This window comes from Eumetopias jubatus, unplaced genomic scaffold (assembly GCF_037043125.1).
Source record: "Eumetopias jubatus isolate StellerSeaLion01/CBP00866 unplaced genomic scaffold, mEumJub1_p1.0 scaffold_10, whole genome shotgun sequence".
Classification (NCBI taxonomy): Eukaryota; Metazoa; Chordata; class Mammalia; order Carnivora; family Otariidae; genus Eumetopias; species Eumetopias jubatus.
Genome location: NW_028274816.1, coordinates 82164713 through 82188529, shown reverse-complemented (window position 1 = coordinate 82188529; position 23817 = coordinate 82164713). Strand labels below are relative to the sequence as shown.

At 60.5% G+C, this 23817-nt stretch overlaps 1 protein-coding gene across 1 annotated transcript in view; it reads left to right on the top strand.

Annotated features, from left to right (window-relative positions):
• The first annotated feature begins 14728 nt into the window (after positions 1-14728).
• BAHCC1 (BAH domain and coiled-coil containing 1) overlaps positions 14729-23817 on the top strand; it is a 59773-nt gene continuing 50684 nt past the window's right edge. Inside the window, exon 1 of the mRNA XM_088028104.1 lies at positions 14729-14915. Within this exon, the coding sequence (XP_087884230.1) occupies positions 14729-14915 (187 nt within the window). The remainder of the gene's footprint in view (positions 14916-23817) is intronic.

Here is a 23817-nt window from a genome sequence, read left to right as displayed (position 1 = left end):
AGCTGCAGCCATTTAAATCTAGAAAACTTCAGTTTAACAACACTGTTTCAAACCTTGGGCCCTGACACTGATTTTTACCCTTCTCTTGCATGCCCCCAGCCCCCAAGCACAGAGCCAGGGAAAAACTATGCCTGCAATACCCACTCAAGGGTTAACTGAGGCCAAAAAGCAGAGCCACTGTTGTTCTGAGGGCCCCCAGCCCCAGGCGCTGATCCCTGGTCCCGTGGTGACCACGGGAGTGTGGGTGCAGACAAAGCTGTGTTCATCCAGCCCCGGGTTTGATGATAGCAGCACAAGGACCCCATTCTCTCTTGTGCCCAGCTGTGTCCCCTCCCCCAGTGAGCCTGACACCCCGAGAGGGCCCCCAAGGGCACAGGCTCAGCTGCTGGGGCTCCGGGAAATTCACAAGGGGCCTCTGCCTGGGAAGCCAGTTCTGCCTGAAAGGTACAGACAGCTGCAAGTCGGCACATGGTGTCTTCAGGGGGAAACCGCCTGCATTGTTACAACTGATTTTTGAACCTAAAAGTGGAGGTTCATATCCAGCCTGTTAAACATAATCTTACTGGTTTCAGTCCAATGTGACCTTTTAGAATCTGGCTTCCAGATTCTTCCCATATATTAGCAGTTCTTCCCAGCTGTAGAGATGGTGACCTGCCTCACTGTGCCTTCATCCAAGTGACTCAGAAAAGCAGGCCCAGCTGGCAGAGCCTGCAGAGGGCACTTTCCAGGGAGAATGGGGCCCTGGTGGCCTTCTTGTGGGTGTTCTAGCCCACAGGGGTCATAAGGCCCAACTTTTTCTGCTCTCCGTCTACAAACATAAGGGCTTGGAGAAGTCAGGACACAGTCCACCCTGCCCATGAGTCTTGGGGCTATCAGGGACCCACACGCCAGTCAAACCATGTCCTGGTTTTGCAGAATCTGGGACCCAGTTACCCAGCCCCTGGGTAAGAACGCAGGCCAGTCACTAACTGTCCCAGTCTCAGTTTGCTGATCTATAAAATGGGCATGAGCATCCTGCCATCTGTATTCCAGGCTGTCCAGCAGATTAAATAAGTGTCTAGTTCGCCATCTGGCACCCAGATGTCCATGTAGGCATTTAGGAAAGGGAGGTGGACCAGTGGAATTGGCCAAAGACTTGCCCTGTGGATCCTGGTCTGGACCCCCAGCCAGGAGTGTGTCAGCCCCCTGGGACTGCCCCTCATTGGCCAGAGCCTAGCTCAGCTAGGTTGCCAGGTTGTCAGCTTGGTTGGTGGGGGTGTGTTTTCTCTTGAGCATGTGGCCCTTCCTTTCTGCAAGCAGCCCCCAATGGGGTCCCTCATTCGTTCTCTCTCCCAGAAGCACACCCCCTCACCCTCAGTTGTTGAAAGCCAGGCCCTTGGCCCCAACTGTATACCCCACACACAATGCATCAGGCCCAAGACCAGAGGTCTCAGGAAGCCTCTGGCCTGGAGGCTACTGGGCCCGGGCCTCCTCCAGGCCACCAGCAGGACAGGGGGAGGCCGCCGCGGAATTCTGCCCCTGGGCTGGCGGAGGGGATGGGGGGGGGGACAGCGTCCAGCACGCGGGCCGCGCCGCCGGGCCCACGCTCCCCGGTGTGACCTTCTCCGCGGCACGGACAAAGGCCGGCGGGGCGGGCGGCGCCTTTAAGGACGCGGCGCGGCGGGGTCGGTGCCAGGAGGCGCCGGGCGCGCCCCAGGGAAACCGCGCCGCGGGGCGGAGGAGAGCGGGCGCCCGCGGCCAGCCCTGCAGCCACCGCAGGCGCGCCCCGCGTGGTCGCTCGCTCTTCTCCCACTTGCTCTGGTGGGGGCTGGGCTCTGCGCGGTGGGGGCAGGGCGCTCCTCGCCGTATGGGGGGCCTCGGGGTTGGGGAGCGGGCTGGGGGGCGCGTCGGAGTTGGTGGGACTGGGGTGCGAAATGCGGCGGAGAGTCGGCTGGCCGGGGGTGGGGGGATGGGGAGCGGGACGAGGGTCTCGGTCCCCCCTCCCCCCGCAAGCCCGCGGACCGGGCCGAGCTGGGAGGAAGCATAGGCCGCGGGGCCCCGAACCGCACCACCTCGCGGCGACCGCTCCCCGCGTCCCGTCCAGCAGCCCCCGCCTCGAAAAGCGAGTAGAGCCAGCGTGGAGGGTAGAGATTAGATTTCGCTCCTCGCTCATCAATTTTCCGTTTAGTGTCACCGGGCCCCGTTGTGGGAGAGGGAAGCGCGTCACCCGGGCCATAAATTTGCGATTATGGCGCCTCCAGCCGCCTCCCCACTCTGGGGACCGGGCGGGCTTCGGAGAGCGGGTCGGGACGGTGGAGCCCGGCGCCGCGGCTGCCTCCCGAGCGGGACCCGGAGCGGGACCCGGAGCCGCCGAGCGGTAGGTGCCGCTTCTCCCGACGCGGGCCGTTCCGTCTTGCGCCCACCGCCAGCCCTGCGGCCGAGTCCAGAGGGCTTTTGTTTCTAGCTCGGATGTCGGGGCTCTGCTCTCCCACCAGCCTCGGGTGGTGGCTTTTTGCCTCAAAAATGCCCGCTATGAAAAAATACAAGTGCAAACCCAAGAAAATGCATTCTGGTGGAAAGAAAATTCCCCAATTTGCGTCTGCGCTTCCCCGGGGCTCGGAGCCCGCTCGTGGAGACGGACCGACTCCGCGCCCGCGCGCGCGCGCGGCCCAGCGCCGGCCAGAGGCCAGGCCCCAGAGCAGTGTGTTCGTGCGCTCGGGAAGGCCCCGGCGGAAGTGGCTCTCCGGGGCTGAGGGCACCGGGCTGGCCTCTGCACTGGCTCCAGGTCAGGCCCCTCTGCCCATCCTGGCTTGCCCTGTTGGAAGGGGGGAGTTTTCTGGGGATTCTCCCTTTGGGACACTTTCCCGGCATCTTCCCACCCCCGGTTGCCATCTGCAGCCAGCATTGATGCATCATGAATTGGGATGCAGTATATATTTCTGCAGGTCAAAAACAAACAAACATTAAAAAAACAACGGATCTATTGAATGATTTTTAATTGAATGGATCTACTGTCCTGTTAACAAAAGAGACGGTGGGTGTGCTCAGATCAGGCTGGAGTGGTGGTCCTGTGGTGGTGCCTGGGCCAGCCCCTTTGCTTGGAGGAATGGGAGGAGAAAGGGCTTTGCCACAGGCCCCAGCTGCTCTATGGGAACTTTGATGGGAATAATTTATTTTTGGTTCATGTATGCTGCAGGTAAACAGGCTGAGCGCGCTCAAGCCCCCAGCAATAAGAAGGAGGAGAGCAGGCTTATCTGGTCCCTTCCCAGCCCCAGTTTCTTTCCAAAGGCAGCCCGGAAAGGGAGCCTCTAGCCTTGGCCATCAGACAGAGAAAAGTCCTAGGGACCGCAGGACAGGGTGAGGGTGTGGCTCAGCGGCCGGGGCAAGCGGAGGTTGTGAGGTGGGCCCACCCCATGAAGCGGGGTCTGGGATGTTAGTGGGAAGCATGGCCAGCAACAACTTTACAGCAGGAAGAGAACAGGAGGGTTGCCAAACTGAACTGTCCAGGCCTCTGGTTTTGTGTGTCAGAAGCTGGTCTGAATAGGCAGCCCCTTACCATCTGGAGCCCTCTGCTGGGACAGAGGTAGGAAGGGGAGTCTAGCAGGGACTGCGGGTTTTTCTATCTTCGGGAATGTGAAAAAATCCAGCCGGGAAGTTTGCTTTGAGGTTCTTGCCCACCCTGGAGGCTGGGGCGGGAAGGGGCAGGTGCCATTTTCCCTTGCACCTGGGGGGCCCTGTGCCCTCCTGCTGCTGAACCCTGTAGCTGGTGCTCAGAAGAACTCTGTTGGCTGTGGGTTAGGGGCGGGGTCTGATGAGCTGTGGCCCGCTCCGTCCCCTGAAAATCGGGCCAGCCTGGTCCCAGACGCGGCCTTTAGGTTTTGTTCCTGGCCTTGCCTGTCTGCTGAGGCTCTGCCTGGGCCAGCTGGATTTTATCAGAGGAAACCCTGACACCCAGCCATACCCCCTCTCTCGGGGCCCTCCCCCCGCCCCCCTTGTGAGATCAGGCCCGGGAAGTGCGGCCCCAGAGACCCTGTCCAGACATACCCTGACAGCGACATGTGTAAACACACCCAAACACAGCGCCGAAAGAGTGGCCCGCGGCAACTGCCTACTTGGCCCTCCCTCTGGCTAGTGTGCGAGGCCTGGTCTGGGAGGAGGCAGGTGTCCTGCCAGAGAGGGCGTGCAGCCCATCTCTGTGGGGGGGTGTGCCTGGAAGCACCATGTAGCTGGCCCCTCGTGAGGCCCAGCAGAGTTTCTGTCGCCCTGCAGGGCAGTTCCGGCCACTAGGCCACCCACCTCCATCCCCATGGCCTGGGGTCTTTCCTCACAGGCAGGAAGAGGAGGGCCTACTTTGGGCCAGCCGACTGCAAGACCTCCGAAATGCACCCCCGCCCCAGGTTTGGATTTAGAGGGTGATTATCATCAGTAGGGAGGGAGCAGTTGGCCTTCGGGGAGGGCGGCCTAGCGCATGCTATTGATTCCCTCCCAGACTTCCCCGAGGGTCCCTTGCCTTCTAGCCTATGGGAGAAAGTGTCCAGGCGGCTGGAGGGGGGGAAGGACAGTGAGCAGTGAGGAGGCGAGGGGGGGGCTCCCGCGTCTCCCGTCCCCCTCCATCCTTCTTGGCGGTACTTACAGTCTCACTGCCACTAATCAAATGTCTGGGAGGGGAAGCTGGGCCACGGGACGCTCCTGCCCTTTTATGAAAATCACTTCAATTTAACCCAGATGGGTCTCCTGTTGATAACCTCGCGCAACCAGCACCCTGAATTATACTTTACGTGTGAACACACTGGGTTATATTTAGCCACAAATTACAACTCTGTGTTTAACAAGCAACTTCCCTGAGCTGAGGGGGCTGGGCAGCCTCCTGACCTGGTTGGACCAACCAGCAACAGAATTTACCCCCTCAGGAGGGAGGGGCCCGGGAAAGCTGTTCATCCAACTTCAAAGTCTGGCTCCCCAGCAGCTCTTGCTGCCTTTTGAAACTTCCAGCCACATCCCTAAGTCTGTCTTGGAGCCTGTCTGTGGCCTGCAGGGACCAGCTGTGCCTGGGGGGGGGGGGGGGGCAGAGGTTTCTGAGCGAGCAGGGCTCTGGCCTCAGCATGCAGGCCCCTTGCTCAGGCCAGAGCTGGGACCTGGGAGGCATTCGGCCACTGCAGGGCCTGGCGATGCTGGAGGGAGACCTCCTGGAGGAGGTGTGGCAAGGAGCCTCCCAGCCTGGCCTGGCCCCAGGACAACTCTTCCTCTGCAGCCTCTCCCCTGTCCCCTGGCCCTCTGTGACTGGAGGTGCTGTTTTCACCGGCGGGGCAGCCCCCTTCTCTGGGGGAGGGTGTCCAGGGGATCTTCACCTTCCTCTCCCCTCCAAAGTAGGCCTGCCCTAACAAAGCTTAAGCCCCCAAAGAGGAAGAAATGGCAAAGACCACCCTCCAGTCTAGGCACAAAGTCCCCGTTGCAGCACCTTGGGGAGGACCGCACCTTGGGGAGGACCTCTGGGGGTCTGAGGGGGCTTCCCAGCCCCAGCCACAGCCAAGGCTGAGGGCACCTGGGAAGACAGGGGTCGAGGCTTTGCCCTGGTGAGGGCCTAGTGAGGGAGCCACGTGGGGGGCAGGGCTTCTCGGGTCTGGGCTGGGGCTGGCCCACACTGACCTTCCCCCAACACCTCTGCTCCCTCCAGTGTACCAGCCAGAGGCCCTGATGAAAAGAATCATCCCCCCCCCAATCTGGAGGCAGAAGACCTCCTTCAGGGAGATGGGGGTGGGGTCCCCAGCTTCGGTGGTGCTGGGGCCGATCTCCTCCAGCTAGGGCATTTCTGGAACTGTGTCTGATTTTTTCTTCTTTTTTTACCTCTCTTACGTGGGCGGGGGGTGCAAACTCCTGATCTTTGTACTGGGAAAGAGTGGATGTGCACCACTCTCCTGTTGAGCAAGGGTAGGGGGTGCTGGCTCAGGTCACCCCTCTTCCTCTCCCGCACAAGCTCTAGATGCTGGGCAAGTGCAAACCTGTGGATACAGGGCCCCCCCCTTCAGGCAGGCCTGCCTGCCTGCCCTCTGGACCTGGCCCCCTGAGCCTGGAAGGGGGGCGTGGAGAATTAAGAGTCAATTTTTGTCAAGAAATTGTTCCTAATTTGCCCTTTGACTAATGGCCCAGGGAACAATGGAGAGACACCCGACACACAATTACCGAGCACGCAGCTCTGCTGCTCTCTGGCCCAAGCAGGTGTTTACTTGGAGCAGGGACTAATTCACAATTTTATGTAACTCACCCAACACACCCACCCTCTTGTGTTAAAACATGATTATTTCATGATTTCAGACAGAGCAGTATCGTGGTCTTTTGGGAGCTGGGAGACCTAGATCTGTTGCCACCTCTCCGGGAGCACGGCAGATGGGGCTCCAGGGCTGGGGGAAGGCTCTGGGGTGGCAGGGGCCCCTCGGCCATTTGGGGGAAGGCAGGTTCTCCAGAATGCTGCTACACATGCAGGCTAGAAACACGGGTCGGTGTGTGATAACGGAAGTGTGTGCGTGTACGTTTGTGCACATGGGAGTGTCACGTGCTCTGTGATGCTCCAGTGTATGTGTGCCTGAGTGTGAAGTATGTGTATGCTGGGGATGTGAGCACACGTGTGTGTGACGTACGCGTGTGCACACGTGAGGCGGCACGTGGGTGGCATGTGCGCGTGGATCTCAGTGGTCTGTGGGAGCGCGTGCCCAGGTGTCCGAGAACAGCTGGCTTCTCGGGCATCTGTTTATCTTCTTCGAGGCCAGAGGGCAAGCCAGGAGTGGTGTCTGCCAGGAGAGGCGCGGAAGCGGGGTTCCTGCAGGAAGCTCGCTCGCTGGGGGCTCCAGGACGCCTCTGGCAGCATTCCTGGCTGGGGCCGGGCCCGCGGGCTGCTGGGGTGTGCGAGCCCGCTCCCCTGTGAAACTGCGGGCGACCGCAGGGCCCCAGACACCCCAGCTCAACCCAGCTTCCCATCGGGACCCCTTCTTTTCTCCTCTCTGACCTCTCCCTGGTTTTCTCTCCCGCCCTGGTGGAAGGCGAGTCTACAGATCCCTACACCATGTTTCTCTAAAATTAAAAACATTTGTTAGCTCTGGACAGCAGGGAGAGTGAAAAGGAAACCGGAGGTTTCCTCAGAGCTGATAGCGCTCCCAGCCAAACATGCCCGGCCCCAGCCTCAAGGGGGAACACTGGGAGCTTATTTTGGTGGTACTTTGGGAGCTGCCTAGCGGCCGGTGCCCGAGCTGGGAGGCTGCCAGACCTGACGCAGCCAGCAGGCCCATCTGCAGTTATTTGCTGTAACAACTGTTTTGAAACAGCACTGGGGGCGGGGGAGCCCACTAGATTTGTTTTAAGTGATGGTGGGGGAAGAAGGAGGGGCTGGGGGGGGAGAGGGGGCAGGGAGCAGCACATCCAAGGCTGGCTGGCCCTCTGCAGGCCTGCAGCCTGAGTCCAGGTGCAAGTCACCAGGGGCAGGCACAGCACTGCGGAGGTTCTGAAAGCTAGTTCTCAGCCCCCGGATTAGTAATCTGGTGAAGGTGAGCTGCAAGGAATCAGTGAAGGCGATCTGCAACCTGTGGAGGGCAGGGAGGGGTCTCGGACCCATTGGGGTCCGTTCCCTCAGCGTCCAGCTTGTCTCCAGTGTGGCGGGGGTGGAGCCCATCAGCCAGGCTGCAGGACCTTCAGACAATCTTCTGCCCGCGGGGGTGGAAGCAGGGTTTGGGGATTTCCCAGCCGGCACCCTTCCACGCACCAGCTGGGGGATCCTGGAGACTAGAAGCCCCTGCGTCTCCGCCCCCAGGCGGTGAGAGGCCAGGAGTCCCCTCCTGGCTCATGGGCACCTGGGCGCAGCGGCGCACTTGGGGAGCTAGGAGAAATTCCAGGGTTCTGCGGGTCGCCAAGGTGTTCTCTCTCTTGGATGGAAGATGTGTTTTTTAGATGTATTTTGCTCACGTATATACTTAATTTCAAATGGAGCTTTAATACTTAATATTATATTAAAAAAAGAAAGAAAGAAAGAAAGGTTCCTGGGCCAGAAAACAAGCTTATTGGAGCAAGTCAGAAATGGGGAACTCCGTTTCCCAGCCAGAGTAGGCAATGTGCTGTCAGCGAGCGGCGCTTTGCTGGGGGTCGGGGCTCCGAGGCTGGAGAGCTGTGCGGAGGGGCTGCGGGAAGTTGGTGAGGGCCCCGAGGCGCACGGACCGGGCAGCCACCGCGCACCAGGCCACCAGAGCCCGGGCGCAGTGTGAGCCCGGCGCGCTCCGGGACCGCGCGGCAGGCCGCTCCCAGCCCGAGCTCCGGCCCCGCCTGGCCCTGCAAGCAGTCCCGGAGCCCAGGCCGCTGGCGCTCCCCGCCCACCCACCCCTGGGTGAGATTGATTTCTCCCGAGCCGGGCCGGCTTTCCTGGATGTGCGCGGGAAGCGGGGGCCTCCGCACGTACCCGCGGCGGCGTGACCCAGAGGAACCCAGTCCCCCCCCACACGCCGGGGCCGCCACTGAGACTCCATCCTCCGGAAGCCCGGCCCGAGCCCGGTGGTCCGTCGTCAGCCACCCCCCGCCCCGATGGCCGCGCCAAGCCGGAGCCGCCCCCCTCACCCCCCCCCCGGGTCCGCAACGGGGACCTAATTCAATCGCCCACGGCCTAATGAATAGCCGCGCGCTAATCGGATCTCCAGGCGCTTTATGGATTTATGCATGCCGCCTCTCCTCCCGCGGTCGCCGCGCGCCGCGCGGCGTCGTTTCCGAAGGCGTCGACCTCGGGACTGGCCAGGGGCTCCGGCCGCGGGGGTTTTGTCCCCGCCGCCGCGTCGGGGCCTCGTCGGAGACTCACCTCGGGACCGCGCGCCCTGTCCCGCGATCGCGGTGTCCCGGTGCTTACCTGCCAGCCCCCGGTTCTCCGGAGCTGCCCCGCTGGCCGCGCCGCCCGAAACGGGCGCCCAATCCCGGAGCCCCCGCCCGCCGCCCAAATCCCCCACCACAGGTCAGAGATGCCCGCGGGGTAAGGCCGGCCCGGGCCGTGCGCCTGCTTCCCCTTTCTCTCCGGATTCCTTTGATCCGCGGGCTCTGCAGCGCACCTCGGCTCCCGGGCTGCCGGGGTCGGCCCGTGGGGGTCCTGGAAACTGTCCCCAGCTTATCTCCTTTCATCAAACGGCCTTGGGCGCCTTGAAACCGCGGAGCCAGTAATTGCTTTTTTCAGGAGGCCCTGTGCGGACTGGACAACAGCCAATCAGCGCCTTGTTTACACTCGGTGATTGACAGCCTGCTGGCAGCGTGCCAGCCAATCCCGGCGGTCCCGCGGGAAAGGGCGGGGGGGGGGCGGGAAAAGGAAGGAGACAACAGAAGGCCTCGGGTTTAACCCCTTCGTGTCTCTATTGGAATGAGCCAGTGGAGAATTTCTAAGGCGTGTGCCTGCGTTTGTTAGCATCTATTTTAAATATCCTTTTTTTTGTCCCCCAGAGGGGGAGGCAGAGATTCACAATGAGAAAGAGCAGTAAAAATAATGTACCCATCACTACTGAGAGACATCCCTAACCCTAACCTTGACTCCCCTAGAATAAATAGCATTTTGTTGGGAAACAAAATTCCAACAGAAATATTTATTTGGAGAATATTTTTTAAAGTGCGTTGCATCTGATAACGATGGAGATAATCGTTCAGTGGCTCTTTTTAACCGGAGAGAGAATTTAGCGGGTATGCAGAAGAGTGGCATTGAGAAATACTGTGCATTGTGCATATCAAGGTGAACATATTTTTAAAATCGAGTTGCAGATGAAAAGGGCAATCTTTGTCTTAGCCATAAATTCCCCGATTTTCAGTTTGATCGGTGCTCCGTTGCAAAGTATGGCCGTGAGAGATTAAAATGAGAGTTTGGCAGACGGATGGCCAGAGAGGCAGGACCCTCTGATCCGCAGGCAGGGAAAGGAGACAACCGGCAGGTGACTCTGGGATCCCGCGCTGCCCAGGCGTGGGGCGTGCGGGCATTCCTGAGCTCGGTCTGAGCAGGCGAAGGTCTCGGAGCGGTAGAAGGGCCGGCAACCCGAGGAGGCCTCTACGCCTGGAGCTCGGGCCTACTTGCGCAGGGTTCAGCCACCTGCCAGACAGATCGCAGGTATTTAAAAAACATCTGCCTTCACGGGTGTTTCTGTTTCTTCTCCCGGCCTCTGTGCACCAGAAGCCAAACGTTAGACCTGCTGGATTAAAGTTAAAAAAAAAAAAAAGAAAGAAAAAGAAAAAGCCTCCCCCTATGCGCGGAGACGCGCACCCACTCGCCTCGCTCCCTCTCCCGCCCTGAGCCACCACATTCCCATTCAGCAGCAACGATCTGCGCAGAGGAGCTGCGCAGTCGCCGGGCTTGAATTAGGCGCCATCGGGCTCAGTAGTAGCCCTGCTGCTCCCTGATTGGCAGCTCTCTGGCCCGGCGCCAGCCTATTGGGAGGCCTGTTTACGCCGAATGAGTGGCACGAGCTCCCGGCCGCGGAGGGCTGCGCGACCAATCAGCGCGCCCGCTGCTCGGGGCTGAGTGGCACGAGCTTATTAGTATGCAGGGCCCGTGGCTCGCCGCGCCGGGCTGCAGGTTTGAGAGCCGCTCTGGATGGGCTCGCTAGAGTCGTTGTTGTGGAAGCGGTGCATTTACAGTGCAACAGTCAGCACATTGAAAATACCAATAGGAATACAAAACAAAGTCACATTTACTGATTTAATTGTATTGCATTCAATTGTATCCAGGAAACAACCTCCAGTAAGTAACTGAAATTGCTTTCATTTTTTTGTTTTTGTATTTTTATTATTTTATTTTTTATTTTGGCTTTGGGGATTTACATTTTTTTTCTTTTTAGCAAGATAAATTCAGGGTTGTGATGTTAAGAAATATATATCTTCCCTTTTAAAAATTCCGTTATAATGTCGAGTAGGCTTTTTTTAAAGATGGACTATATATAAGAGCGATTTTTTTTTCTCTGAAAAATCTTATCGATCGGTTTAAAATTCCCCCCGTAACGCGTCCTTGCTTTGCTCTGAGCGCTTGTTGTCTCGATCGACACCCAGCATTAAAAATAAATAATCGCGACAGGACAGGGACCGCCAGGCTGCGTCCAGCGCGAACCGCGCGGGTGGCTCCGGGAGGACAGTCGGCGAGGACCCGGACGCCGCCAACGCGAGCCGGGCTCTGGCGGCACCAAGAACGAACCCCGATTGTTCGCCCCCCCACCTCGCACCCTCCCCCGAGCAGCCCGGGGTCGGCCCCGCCCGATCGCTCGGCGGCCCTGGGAACGGGCCGGCTCGGGGTGGCTTAGGCGGCCCGGGCCGCTGACCAGAGGGGCTTTCCGGCCGCCGGCTAGGTGCGGGCGAAGGGCCGGGGTGGGCAGGGGTAATGCGAGTTCTTCGGGTTTCGGTTTCCATAGCCTAATTCATTGCAGAACATTTCAGAAATTCTTTTCCTGGGGGGTGGGGGGTGTTGAGGAAGGAGAAGAAGGCCAGCGAGGCCAGCGCAGCGGGGCGTTTTCACCGCGCGCGTCCCGGTTAGCGCGCGGGGCTCGGACCACGGCCAGCCAGGCGGGGTCTGCGGGCGAGTGAGCCCTGGGGGCGCGGGTTCCGGTGCGGCCCCGGCCCTCAGTCCTCTCCCGCGGGGGTGGGCGCGGCTGTTTCGCAGGGAGCGGGTTCTGCGGCGGCGCCCGAGCAGCCAGCGCCCCGGTGCGCCCCTGGCTCCAGCCCAGCCTGCAGGCCCCACGGCGCCCGCGCGCTGGGAGACGGCGCCGGAGGAGGCCACACAGAAAGGGGTGCTCGTAACCCTAGGGCGGCGGAAGCGGCGGCGGTTTTTTTAGTCCTTTAGCTAAAACCCAAGCAAATCTAAAGGAGCCCCAGATTCAGGAGCGCGCGAGCCACGTAAAGTGGGGGCGGCGGTTCTGGGGACCGAGCCCCGCTAGCCCGGGGTGGAGCCCAGCGTTCTGAAGTTTGGTTCTTTCCAAAATGCCCTTGTCATCATTTCTCCGTCCGGCGCGAGGCCCCCTGCCTTCCGCAGCTTTTCGCTCCATTTCCTCCCCTAGACCAGCCAGGCCTGTGGCCACCGCGTTGTCCTCTGCCGCGGCCTCTCCCGGAGCTGGGGGTAGGGGGCTTAGAGCCCCGGGACTGGCGGGTGACGGCTCCGCGGCTTCGGGCCCAGGCCGTGGCGGCCGCGCGTCCCCGCCCCGCGCCTTCCTCCGCCTGGGTTCCGCAGGCCCCTGGAGCCGTTCGCTGGCCGACGTGGAGGCGCTGCGCGGCCTCTCTTCGGGAGCAAAGAACACAAAGAAAAGTCCTTCCAACCCTGTAAGAATCGCAGTTGCACGGACGGGCGACAGCAATTCACCCCCAGTCTGCGTAAAAAGTCTGGCGGGTTGGTGAGCCCGCGATCCGCCCGCGGGGGGTGGAAGATTAAAATTGCTCCTGGCAGCCGAGCCCGCGTCCCGAGAATCGCGAGCAGCTCGCGCTTTCTCGACAATTCTGAAATCTCTTACAGGAAGAAAGAAACTCCACAAAACAAAAGCCTAGCACACACGACTCCCCGGAGGCCGCCGGGAAGCCTCGCACCCCCGCGGGCTCAGCCCCGGGCCCTCGGCGCCTTTGAAGCCGCAGGTTCCAGACCTCCCTACCCTCCTTCTCTCTCTTTTGTCCCTCCCCGAGGCCCCCGGCCTCCGCAGCCCCTCCCCTGACCCCGGCGCGGGCAGCCCCCTCGCCGGCGCTGCCCTGGCCCTGGCGGCTTGGCGCTCGCTTTGCAGGCCCGAGCGGCGGCGACCCGAGTTATTTGTTAGACCGGGGGAGAGAGCTGGCGATCCCTAGAGGCGAGGGAACCCCAAACCCCTTTGTATGAAGTTGAGAGACAAAGAGAACTCTTTGTCTAGGTCCCATTTATTTACAATGCAAAAGTTCTCCGAATAAATATTAAAAAAGCTTATCAGCTGAGCAAATATGTATTCACTTAATACATTATGTTTTCGGTTATAGATTAAATCAAACACAAAATAGTCTGCAAATAAGACATTGTAGAACTCGTAGCATTAAATATAGCAATTTAAAATGGTATTCACGAAATGGAAAACATCTTAGTCGCTCCGTTGTCACGGTGGGACGGCTAAAAAAAAAAATCAGGTTTTCTGCACGGTTCACAATCAAGAATATTGAGCCTACCCATCTCCCTTTTGTTGAAGATGATACCAAACATTAAAATAATGCGGATTTAGGAAATGAGGGGAAATATGCAAAGTGAAAGAGGTTCACGCGGGCGCACGGTCGTGCATTTTCTGTCGCCTGCTTCGTGGCTCCACACTCAGCCTCGAAGTGCACTCCCCTAGTTGGGTGGGGGTGGAAAGAAGGGAGGTGGGGGTGTTTTTAAGTGGCTCTGCCGGGAGGTGGAAACCCATGGCTGAGTCCGGGGGTCCGCTGGGACCTGAGCTAGGGCGAAGGTTGCGCAGGGCGCGGCGGGCTCTCCGCGGCCCGAGGGCTGAGCGGGCCGCCGCAGACCCCCGCGTACCCGGGCTGCGCGGCCGCGCGGAGACCGACTTGGCTCGGCGACCCGGGGCAGGCGCTGCAGGGAGAAATTCTGTGGCCGATTTGGGGCGCTAAGAGAGAACAATTTCTGACTCTGAAAGCACTCCCCCACCCCCCCCACCCCCCCGCCCAAAAGTCCCCAGTCCGCAGAGGAAGATCCTGGGCGAATTTGATTGGGGGGCGGGGTAATTGTTCCAGCCTCGCCGGGAAGCTCCCGGCTCGGGGACGGCAGGCCGGGCACTGCGGCGTGGCCGCCCAGGTGACACCGGCGGCGGACGCAGACTCTTGGGACTCTGGGGAACTGGCCCGGGGGTCCCGGCTTCGGTGCTGGGGGTGGGGGCCTCGTCCCGTTGGAGATGGGGGGGCGGCGCGTTCTAAAGAATGGGCCGAAAGACGCATGGGGGGATGGGAGAAGTGGAGAAAAGGAAGGTTATAAAAAAACAACAACTCTTGAGTTACAATCAATAAAATTACTCGCTTAATTAGCATGGTTATTCGGTTAAGCGGAATGTAGTAAAAGCTGGACCTCGGAATGAGGGGGGAGAGGAAAAAGGCGAGCGTGGACCTCAGGCCTTTTCCTCCGAGACACCTCTGGGCAGCGGGGGAGGGGAGAGGGTGTGCGTGTGAGTGTGTGTGTCTGTGTGTGTGTGTGTGTGCGTGATGGCTTCGCAGATTTGGGTTTTTATCACCCAGCGGAGCCAGCAGCCTTTTGCCGCGGCGCCCTCGCCGCAGGGACCCGCGGGAACGCGAAGGGGAAGAGGCGAGCGCTGCAGCGGGGTTACCCCAGGCTCCTCGGGGCCGAGCGCGGCCGGGACGGTGCGTGTGCGCGCGGGGACCGGGCGGCCCGGGTGGCCCGGCGCGCGCGCGAGCGGTGGGAGGCGCGCCGAGCGTCCCGGGCCGGGCCGGCCCGTCGGCCGGCCGGCCCGGCCGTGACTCCGGCCGGCGGGCGGGGCGCGGACCCCCCAGGCGAGCCGAGCCCCCGAATCACCGAGTCTCTTCTGCTTGCCTCCGCAGACTATGGACCCGCACGGTGGCCGCCGGCTCGGCGCGCGGCCGCCCGCCGAGGAGCCCAGTCCGCCGGCGTGCTGACCGGCCAGCTACCCCGCCGGTGACTCCGGACGCCGCCTCCTCCGCGCCACCCGCGCGCCCCTCGCGCGCGCCGAGCCGCCCCCGGGCCCCGGCCGCGCTGCTCCGCGGAGGCGGCGGCGGGCCGGGGCCGGGGCCGGGGCCCGGCATGGATGGCCGCGACTTCGCGCCGCCGCCGCATCTGCTGTCGGAGCGCGGGAGCCTGGGCCACCGCAGCGCCGCCGCCGCCGCCGCCGCCGCGCGCCTTGCCCCCGCCGGGCCCGCCGCGCAGCCCCCGGCTCACTTCCAGCCCGGAAAGTACTTCCCGTCGCCGCTGCCCATGGCTTCGCACACAGGTCAGTGCCGGCCGGGGCGGGCGCGGGAGAGGAGGCCCAGCCGAGAGGTGGGCACGGTCCAGGGGGAATGGGCGCGCGCCCGTCCTCGCCTTGGAGCGTTTGCCGAGCAGCCTTCGGTTTCATTTCCCTGCCGGGGCTCCGGTGGCGGGGCCGCCAGCCGGATCATCGCGGTTTAGAGCGGCCTTCCCCGGGGTCCCCGGGGTCTCGGAGGGGCAGCCCGGGAGCCGGCTAAAAATAAAGGCTTTCCCCTCCTGCCCCCCTCCCCCACCCCTTCCTACAGAAAAACTAAATTCCCCGGAAACCTCATTTCTGCATTCTGCATTCACATCCTTAAGACATTCCGGGGCTGGGACAACGAGGCACTTTCTGCGGGAACAAAACGGCTGTTGTGACTGGGGGCGGGGGGCGCCGCGGCCTGGCGGATTAGGGCGGTGTGTGCGCGGGGTGAGCGTTAATAGGGACTGCTGGTGTAAGACGAGCAAATCCTGTTTCTATATAAAGCCTTGAAGTGTCAGGGTGAGAATGCGTTTGCAGGGGCTGTATGTGCTTTAACAAGTGCCTCTGGTATCCTGCTAAAGCCGGACGAAGCGTGGCCAGAGCGCGGCCCAGGCTCGCGGCCCGCGGCCCTGGGGGAGGGCAGCGCCGGGCGCCGGCTTGGGTTGGCTTGGGCTGGGGGCGGCGCGGGGCCGCCTCGGGATTTCGGTGCAGGCGAGTGCGCAGCGAATTTGCTCCAAGGGGAGAGAACGGGGCCGCCCGGCGTTCCTGTCCTCTCGGATCCTCTTCCGGAGAGGGTTGGTCCTTGGCAGGGCTGACTCAGGCCTGCCGAGCAACCCTAACCCCTCTGGGCAGCTCTGATACTCTATTGTAGACCAAGGTTCGAGGAGAAGCAGAGCCAGGCAGCTACCTCGGGGAGACCCTGGGGGTCACTGGCCTTATTAGCCCGCAGAGTTTGCAGGAATAAGGTTTGGGGCTTGGCGAGGGTGCCTGCTGGTCAACCTTGAAGGCTGGGTTGCTCTTGTTTACAGTTTGTTCTAAACACCAGAAATGTTGTTTGCCGCTTTTGGGGGTTTGTTTGTTAATTTGGCAGTTACAGTTATTATTGCTAGCTTGATGAACTGTGAATACTAATAAAATTATATCTGCTTTAATGGGATTACAATTAGTGTGTGGATTAAAACGGATGGAAGACTCGGCTAGAAGGGAAAATGTCAGAAGGGAGGGCAGTCAGACAGAAAAACATAAATTTCCTAAAAAGAAAAAAATATGTAAAATTGTTTAATTACTAATGGGCTTTTAGCATTTACAACGCGGAGAGGTTCAGAAAGTTAGAAGGAGGAAGGAGTGGAGGGGCTGGGCTCCCAGGCTCTGCTGGGCGCAGCGCTGGGCAAGGGGCCTCAGCAAGGCTGCCCTTCTTTCCTTGCTGTTCCCTCTTTCTGCCCTTTTCTTTTCTCCCATCTAGATTTATAACTCGAAAGAGGAAACGTACTTGCTTGGGAGATTGGTGATTTAAAAATATCTGTCCTGGCTGTCCCTGAAGTTAAGTGTCTCTCCTGCCCCTGCGTTGACGATGCTGCCCACCCAGCTCAGCCCACACTGGGGGGCTGCGGCTCAGGGCTCATGTTGGCCGCAGGGGCAGTGCAGCCTCCCTACCAGCCCCTTCTGCTGGCTGTGGGCTTGCAGCCCCTGCTGAGGGAGGGGAAGGCTGAGCCTGCAGGTTGGGCGAGGGGGAGGGAGCAGCTGCAACCCCCCTCACACACATGCTGTGCCCACTAGCCTGGCAGGTAGTAGCATCCCCGAGACAAGGGTCTGGAAGGGCCCCTGACGCTGAGGCTTCCCCAGGGCCATCCCACTCTGCGGAGGCCCAGCCAGGTGGGATTCCCCGTCAGTTCAGGTCACAGCTGCCTTCCCCTGTCCCCACTCATCAACCCACAGCCTGGTCAGGTCTTGGTCAGCCGCCGCCATGTCCCTTTTCTGTTTTTGCCAGGTGCAGGCGCCACCAAGTCAGGTGGGAATGTGGACGGGGTGGCCCGGACCATTGTCTTGCTCATTCCAAGTTTGAGCACGTGGTTCTTGGAACGGAGGCCATGCTGGGTTTGGAGATACTGGGTGGGCGCTGGCCTGGTCTGTGTCCTTGACCTAGACCCAGCCCTCCTCCCCATACGCAGGGTGCTCTAGAGGGCGCTGGAGGTCCCCAGGGCACTCTCAGAGGGGGGCTGAAGGGCCACGTGTTCCCTGTTCCTGGAGGCCATAGCCACCCCACCAGAGAGACCTATTGTGCTTGGAGGTGCCCAACCCATTAGTGACAGAAAGGCTGGCCGAATGGGCATCCAGCTAGAAACATCTGCCGTTGAAAGCCTTCTGAAATTGCTGAAAGCCAGAATATTGTATTGGTTTTTAAAATTTAGCTACATCAATTTTTTTAAAGGAATTATACCCCAGATCACTTTGCTTTGGTCTGTATCTATATATGATCTAGTTTCGAAAGGAAAAAAAAAAGTATAATCAAGTTAAAAACATTTTTCTTCCCATTTGTGTGCGGATTTCCAAATGGCTAGTTTGGCGGACTTTCTTCCCATTTCCGCGGACGGTCTCTGAGCTGCCGGCCAGGCCAAGCCGCCCCTCCCAGCTCCGACTGTTCCGACCGCCCCCGTCGAAAGGAATATTGCTCCGAAGCTCCTTCCTGTGTGTCCAGGTCCAACGGGGAGTAAGGCCCAGCCACCAGGGATGGAGCCCCCAGCTTCCCAGGACTCCTCATCCCTGGCTCTGCCACCCAGGCTGAGCCCAGGGGCTCCCCGCCCCCGCCCGCCCGCCTGCGCTGCCCCACCCAATGCTTTCAAGACGTCAGCTTGAGGACCCTGATGGGACGTTGGGCTCCAGGGTTTCTGCCATTGTTTTTCTAAAAATGAAAGTGCTGGTAGCTTTATAATCGGGCTGTAGGGTTTTACGGTAAAGTGCTGCTCCAGTAACCTTGTCACCAAAAGGTGCAATTAAAATGTTTGGAATCATTATTTTTAGTGCAGTGTTAGATTTTGTCTCTAATACAGATGGTCCGGAGGCAAAGCTGTGAAATCTAGGGGGAAAAAAAAAAAAAATCAACAACGCATCAACCCAAGATTTTTCACCGGCACTACTGCCTGGAGCGGTTGGGGACCGCGCCTCTCCCGGCATGTTGAAAAAAGAGGCGGCCGGGCCTGGGAGAAGCCGGTCCCCACCCCCTCTTCCGGCCGGGTCAGCGCCTGTCCTCCATCCTTCTCTGTCCGTCCAGCCCTCAGGCCAAGCCTTCGAGAACCACCGGGCCTCTACCCAAGGCAGGCGGAGGTGCCGATTTCCACGGTCTGGCTGTGGGTTGGGTTCTTCTCTCTGCCTCTTCTCTTGTCTCTTTTGGGGTGTAAATGTCCCGGCCTGGAAGCCAGGTGCCTGGGCGGAGGGGAGCTTGGGAACAAACAGGGCGGCAGGTCCCTTCTGTTGGGAGTACGGGAAACTTCCTTGCAAAACGCGCTTCTGATTGCCAACCTCGAAAAGAAAGAAAGCAAAACACACTGGAGGAAGAAAGATAATTTCCTAGTGTGAAAAGACCCCATGAAAGGTTCCCCTCCCTCATCATGTGATATTTTTTTGTGAAGAAAAAAATACATTTTCGTAAATACCTCATTAACTCAATGACACGATGGTGTTTCTGCAACAGTTACCAACATTAAGTAGGTGTGAAAAGAGTTACTTTCTGAAGACTCTACCCATCCTGCTCGGGAAGTGACAGAACCAGACATCAAAGCGGGCCGCCCCGCTGCAGAGCCCCGGGGATCCGGCGGCCGCATAGACCGGCCCGGCCACAGCCGCCCTGCCCGCCCCTCCGAAGCCATTTTTGGAATGTGGGTTTTTTCTCAGTGGGGCTTGTGCTGCCCCTGTCTGATTATCGCCTATAAGGATATTCCTATAGGAATATTCAGGTCACGTGAGTAATAAAACAAATTAGCCAGCGAGGCAGGGAGCGGCCTCATACAGATAGCACATCGCCCCTGGAAAACACACTCACCCCCAAACGCTCCCGGGTTATTCTTAGAAATCTCCCTCCTCTGCCTTGAGACTGGGTTCAACAGCCCGCACAGACAGGACCGAACGCATAGGAGTCTGTTAGAATAACACGGATGAGGCTAAAAATACCCCTCAGAAACACACATAAAAAAGCCAAATCCAACAACAGAACGAGCTAAAAATATTCCAGGCTTTGGCAAAGAGCACAGAGTTAAATAAATTATACAAGAGCCATTCATGGGAGCAAGTTGACTTTCTCTCTTACGGGAACTTGGTTCAAGCTAATAAAAATAATAATTTACTGGCCACTGAGCTTTGCATGAGTTTAAAATTTAATTGGTGGGGCTTCTGGCGTTTGTCACTTCTTGGCGATTAGTGGGCTTGCCCTGGCCTGGGGCAGGGTGGGGAGGGGGCGCCGGGCCTGGGGTCCCTGGAAGCACAGGACAGTGTCTCCTCAGGAGGAGGGCCTGGATGAAAGGGCAGGATGCCCAGGAGGCCGAAGGAGGAGGGAGGCTGGGGGGGGGCGGTCAGGGGAGGCAGAAAAGAGACAGGCTAGGTGCAGCTATTTTAATTTGATAAATGATCGTACACCTTTAAGAGTGTGTTTTAACAATCAAGATACACTCCAGCAAGTTGATAGGATGTTCGCTGTCAACTTACATATGTCATCAGAGTGGGCTGCGAGCATAAATAACGTGCTGGAGGGCGCGGGATGCGCAGAAGCCTCGGCGGGAGCTGGGCAGGTAGCACCCCTGTCCCCTGGCTGGCGCTTCTCTCTCCCGGTGTCTGGGGTCAGTGGTCAGAGGAGGGTAGGAGTGTGTGTGTGGGGGGGGGTGCACTTTGGTGGAGGTCTTTCATCTCTAGGGAGTTCCCAGGTCTCCCCGCCAAAATAAGAGTTGGGTCGGCTTTGGTTGAGAAGCCACCGCGGGGAGGACCCGAGGCAGGAACTGCAGCATTGGCTGTGTCTTCAGGCAGCAGATGTCTACATTCAGCCACTTCCAGGAATGTTAAATTTCCACCCAGGGATTAGGGTCAGGGTAATCCCCTTTGGTCTCTTCTCTTCCTTGTTGTTCCTTAGTGGACCGCCCCCGGAAATCCCTGGGGGCCCTCCTAACTCCTAAAAGACTACACTTCCCAGGACGCCCCTGGTCTGGCTCCAGGGGGTCGGGGGGGGGGGTTCCCAAGCCCCAGAGAGTTCAGCCAGTACCACTGGGAATGAGTGCTTTCCAGGAGGGCAGAGAGATGCGGTGGTCACCACCCCCCTGCAGCCCCCCTTGCTTGCCTCCGGGGAGAGGCCTCTGGGCCGCAGCCGTGGGGAGCTGCCCTGCACGCTGCACCCTGAGTGGCCGCTGTCTGGATTGGCGTGACCAGGGTCTCTGGGGATTCCCACCAGCCCCGCTCCCCCATTTCTGCCCCCGGCTCGTGCCTTCCCTCAGTGTGTGGGCTTCTCGCAGGGGCCCTGGTCTCCTCCTTGAGGGCCAGCCTGGAAGGGACACCAGGGCCCTGCCTGGCCCCTGGGCTGGTCTCTGTCACGGAGTGCCACAAGAAGACCCTTCACAGCCTTTGGCGTGGCGCGTTCTCCCGCATTCTCCTGGCCTCATGTCTCCGGTCCTTGCCCGAGCCAGGTCGATCTGCATGCAGCCTGGGAGTGACTTCTGGCAGTTTCTGAGAAGAAACAGGCCCCCCGGGACAGATGGCCTAGGCCCCTCCGCAGGACAGCCTGGCGCATCATCACCTGTCCAGAGAAGGTTCTCAAACCGGCCTCTGCCTGCAGCCTCCTGGAGAGTTGGCCTCTCGGGGGTGCCCCTTGGAGACAGCCTCCCCCCACCCCCCAGGTCCTCCTGCAGCATCACGTTACTTTCTCCACGTGTGACTTCGGGGTGTCAGGGTGCACAGCACGCGCCCTGTTTGGCAGATGGGTGACATGCTCTGATGTCCCCCCACCCCTGCTCGTCCACCAGGGAACAGCGCCCGGTTTCCCGGTCCCCATTAACCTCTGGGGCCTCCTTCTCACACCAAAGACGGGATCAGGACACAATCAAAGCCCGTGTGGGGCATCTAGGAAATGTCCCGCAGCCCCCCACCCCCAGCCCCGAGAGAAGGTGGGGCCTCAGGAGCCCAGAGCTGGGGGCTGCCGCTCCACCTTGGCTCTGACGTTTTTATGGGATAATATACCGTTTAGATCACACAGGTCTGTTTGACAGTGGGCCGCCCCTGTTTGTTGTAATATATACTATCCGTGCGTCCTGTGGCCCCATGAGCAGCCGCCCCCGGAGGACAGGCGACCAGAGCCCCCCCCCCCACCCCGGGCCGTGCTGGAGGAGCTCGGGGGCGCTGCGATTGCCCCGGGGCCGCACAGGCCTGGCCGGGAGGCGTCAGCGCCCGAGCTGGGAGCCAGGGGCTGCTGGGAGCCAGGAGCTGGCCTCCGAGGGCCGCAGCAGCTGTCTGGGCGATTAGGTTCCAGATGGGATCAGCCAGGAAGCGGGTTTTTTTCATTCTGACCTGGGGTGGGGGGAGGAGGAGAAGGGAATGAACAGGTGGGTTGGGTTCCCTCCCCTCCCTGCTCCCGGGCCCCCCAACAAAGAGTCCAGTGTCTTTAGATGCAAATGCTTTTGAGGCTCGGTGGGGGGGGGACCCACTGTGTGCCTGGAACCGGAAGGAAAGATGAAGCAGCCCCTCCCCCTCCGCAGGGCAGGAACTTGGTTTTCCACTGGAAATTTCCAGAAATGGGGGAGGGGCGAGAGGACTGGCGTGCTGTCCGCAGAAGCCTCTAAGCAGCTGGCTGGTGTCCCCCAGGGTGGCCTGGGGGCAGTGCCTTCTTGGGGCACCCCGCCAAGAAAGAGAGAGTCCTGACGTAAATTACATAAGGACTGAACCGCTCGTGCCATCTTCCCGGGACGGGACGGCAGGTCTTGGGTGGGTCCCTCGGCCTGTCCCTCGGGGAAGCCAGGGGCTTTCCTCCTCGGGACTTCCACAGGCGGCTCCAGGGCCGGGCACTGGGGTGGCCCCTCCGTCTCGGAGGTGGGCATGCTGAGCTCAGCTGGACAGGGGAGAGAAGAAGGCCCGCCGCGGATAGCTGGACGAGAGACCCGAGGAGCTGAGCCCAGGGTGGGGACACGGTGGTAGGAGTGGGCTGGGCCTGCGCTGCCGCCCGGCGTCCACCCAGCAGCACCGTGGGATGGGCTCTGCCTCAGGGGCCGACAGGCACTGCCTCCGGGCACAGCCCCCGTCCCCTCTGTGGGCAGAGGCGGAGGCCCACCCCGCAGACCCCGACAGGGCAGCCAGCACGTCCATGGACTGAGCTCACGCGTGCCCCCAGTGCATGGACGCAGGTCGCATCCTGCTCACCTGTGCTCACGCCACCGGCCAGGTCTTCACGCTCACCCACAACCAGCCTTCAAGGAATCCCATTCCAGCGCCCCTGGGAGAGCCAGGTGTCCGGTGACCTGAATGTGCATGCTGGTGCGTCGCCACTTCCTGCCACCTGCTCTGTCCTTCAGCTCCTGGGCCCCTGCCAGGGTGGAGCCCACTCGGGGCCCTCACTTGCACGGCTTGGCCCCGGCCAGCCGCGCGCCTTGCTTTAGCTCCTTTGTGCTCTCTCTCACGGTGGACCCCTGGAGACCCCAGCCTCCCCTTGCAGGAAGGGCTCCCCATACGAAGTTCCCACCATTCCCAGGACTCAGCGTCTGCACCCAGCCACCCACAGGCTCTGGTCACTGTGCCGGCCCAGGCCCCTTCTCAGCTCCCCTTCCCTGCCCCTCCTGGAGCCAGCCCCAGCCCGTTCTCCAGGGGGCCGCGGACACAGCCGCTGTGCCCAGGCTTGTCACACGTTCTATCTGCAGCTGGTCCCACCGGGGCCTGGCCTCACCTACTCTCAGAGCCCCCCAGTGATTCTGCGGTGCAGCTCTACCCAGGCCCCCCCCAGCCCTGAACGTGCCCCCACATTCTGCTCAGATTCCACCTCTCCTTCCCTGGAGGACCTCCCTGGGCCTCCAGCCCATCTCCTGTCCCATGTGCTGCGTGGCCTCCAGGCCCCGACCCTCCTGGGTGCCCTGAGCCCCCAGGCTGCACAGCAGCCCCTGCCCACCTCCCCAGACCAGTGCTGGTGGGGTTGATGCCCTTTCCCGTGGGGCTGCAGGGTCCTGAGTCTGGCGTGTCCTCCGTCCCTTCATTCCTGCTGGAGCTGGGCCACCCAGGACGGTGGGGGCCCCTAGGTGTGCGCCACGCTTGGGTGGCACACACGCGCCTGTGGGTATGAGAAGAGCCTTGCTCAGGTTTTCTCCTGCAGTTTCACTCCCACATTGGAGAAAAGGGAGGATAAGGACCCGCTCTGGGAGAACCGAGTTAGGGAGAGAGGTGGGAGACGTGCCAGGGTCTGCACTGACCCTTCACTAAAAACCAAGGTGCCCTGCCCCCATACCTGAGCGCAACATGGGGCCATGCATGCTGGCAGTGCCCTCTGCGTGTCCCCAGCTTGTGGGGACACCTCCCGGGGGCCGGGTCAGCATCTCCTCACCTTCCAGAAACATCTTCTGTCATTGACAGAGGCTCCCAAGCTGTGTGTGCCACATTTTAAAAGGTGTCAGCGCTAAACAGATTGGCAGAGTGAGCTGTCCCCCTGTTAGTGTCACACCTGGCGGCAGGGGTTGGGGGCAGAAGCCAGAGGCTTCACTTGAGTCCTAGGGCAGTGGTGGGTGAGGAGGGATGCTGGGGAGGGCTGCCCCTCTCCTCCTGGTCGGTGGCTGTGCGGGCAGTGGACTCAGGGGTGGGATGGGGGCCACCAACCAAAGGAAAATGAGGGACACGGGAGCAGGGAGAAGGCAGGGGCTGTGGGTCTCCCCCCTTGCCCTCCGTGGCATCTCCATTCCGG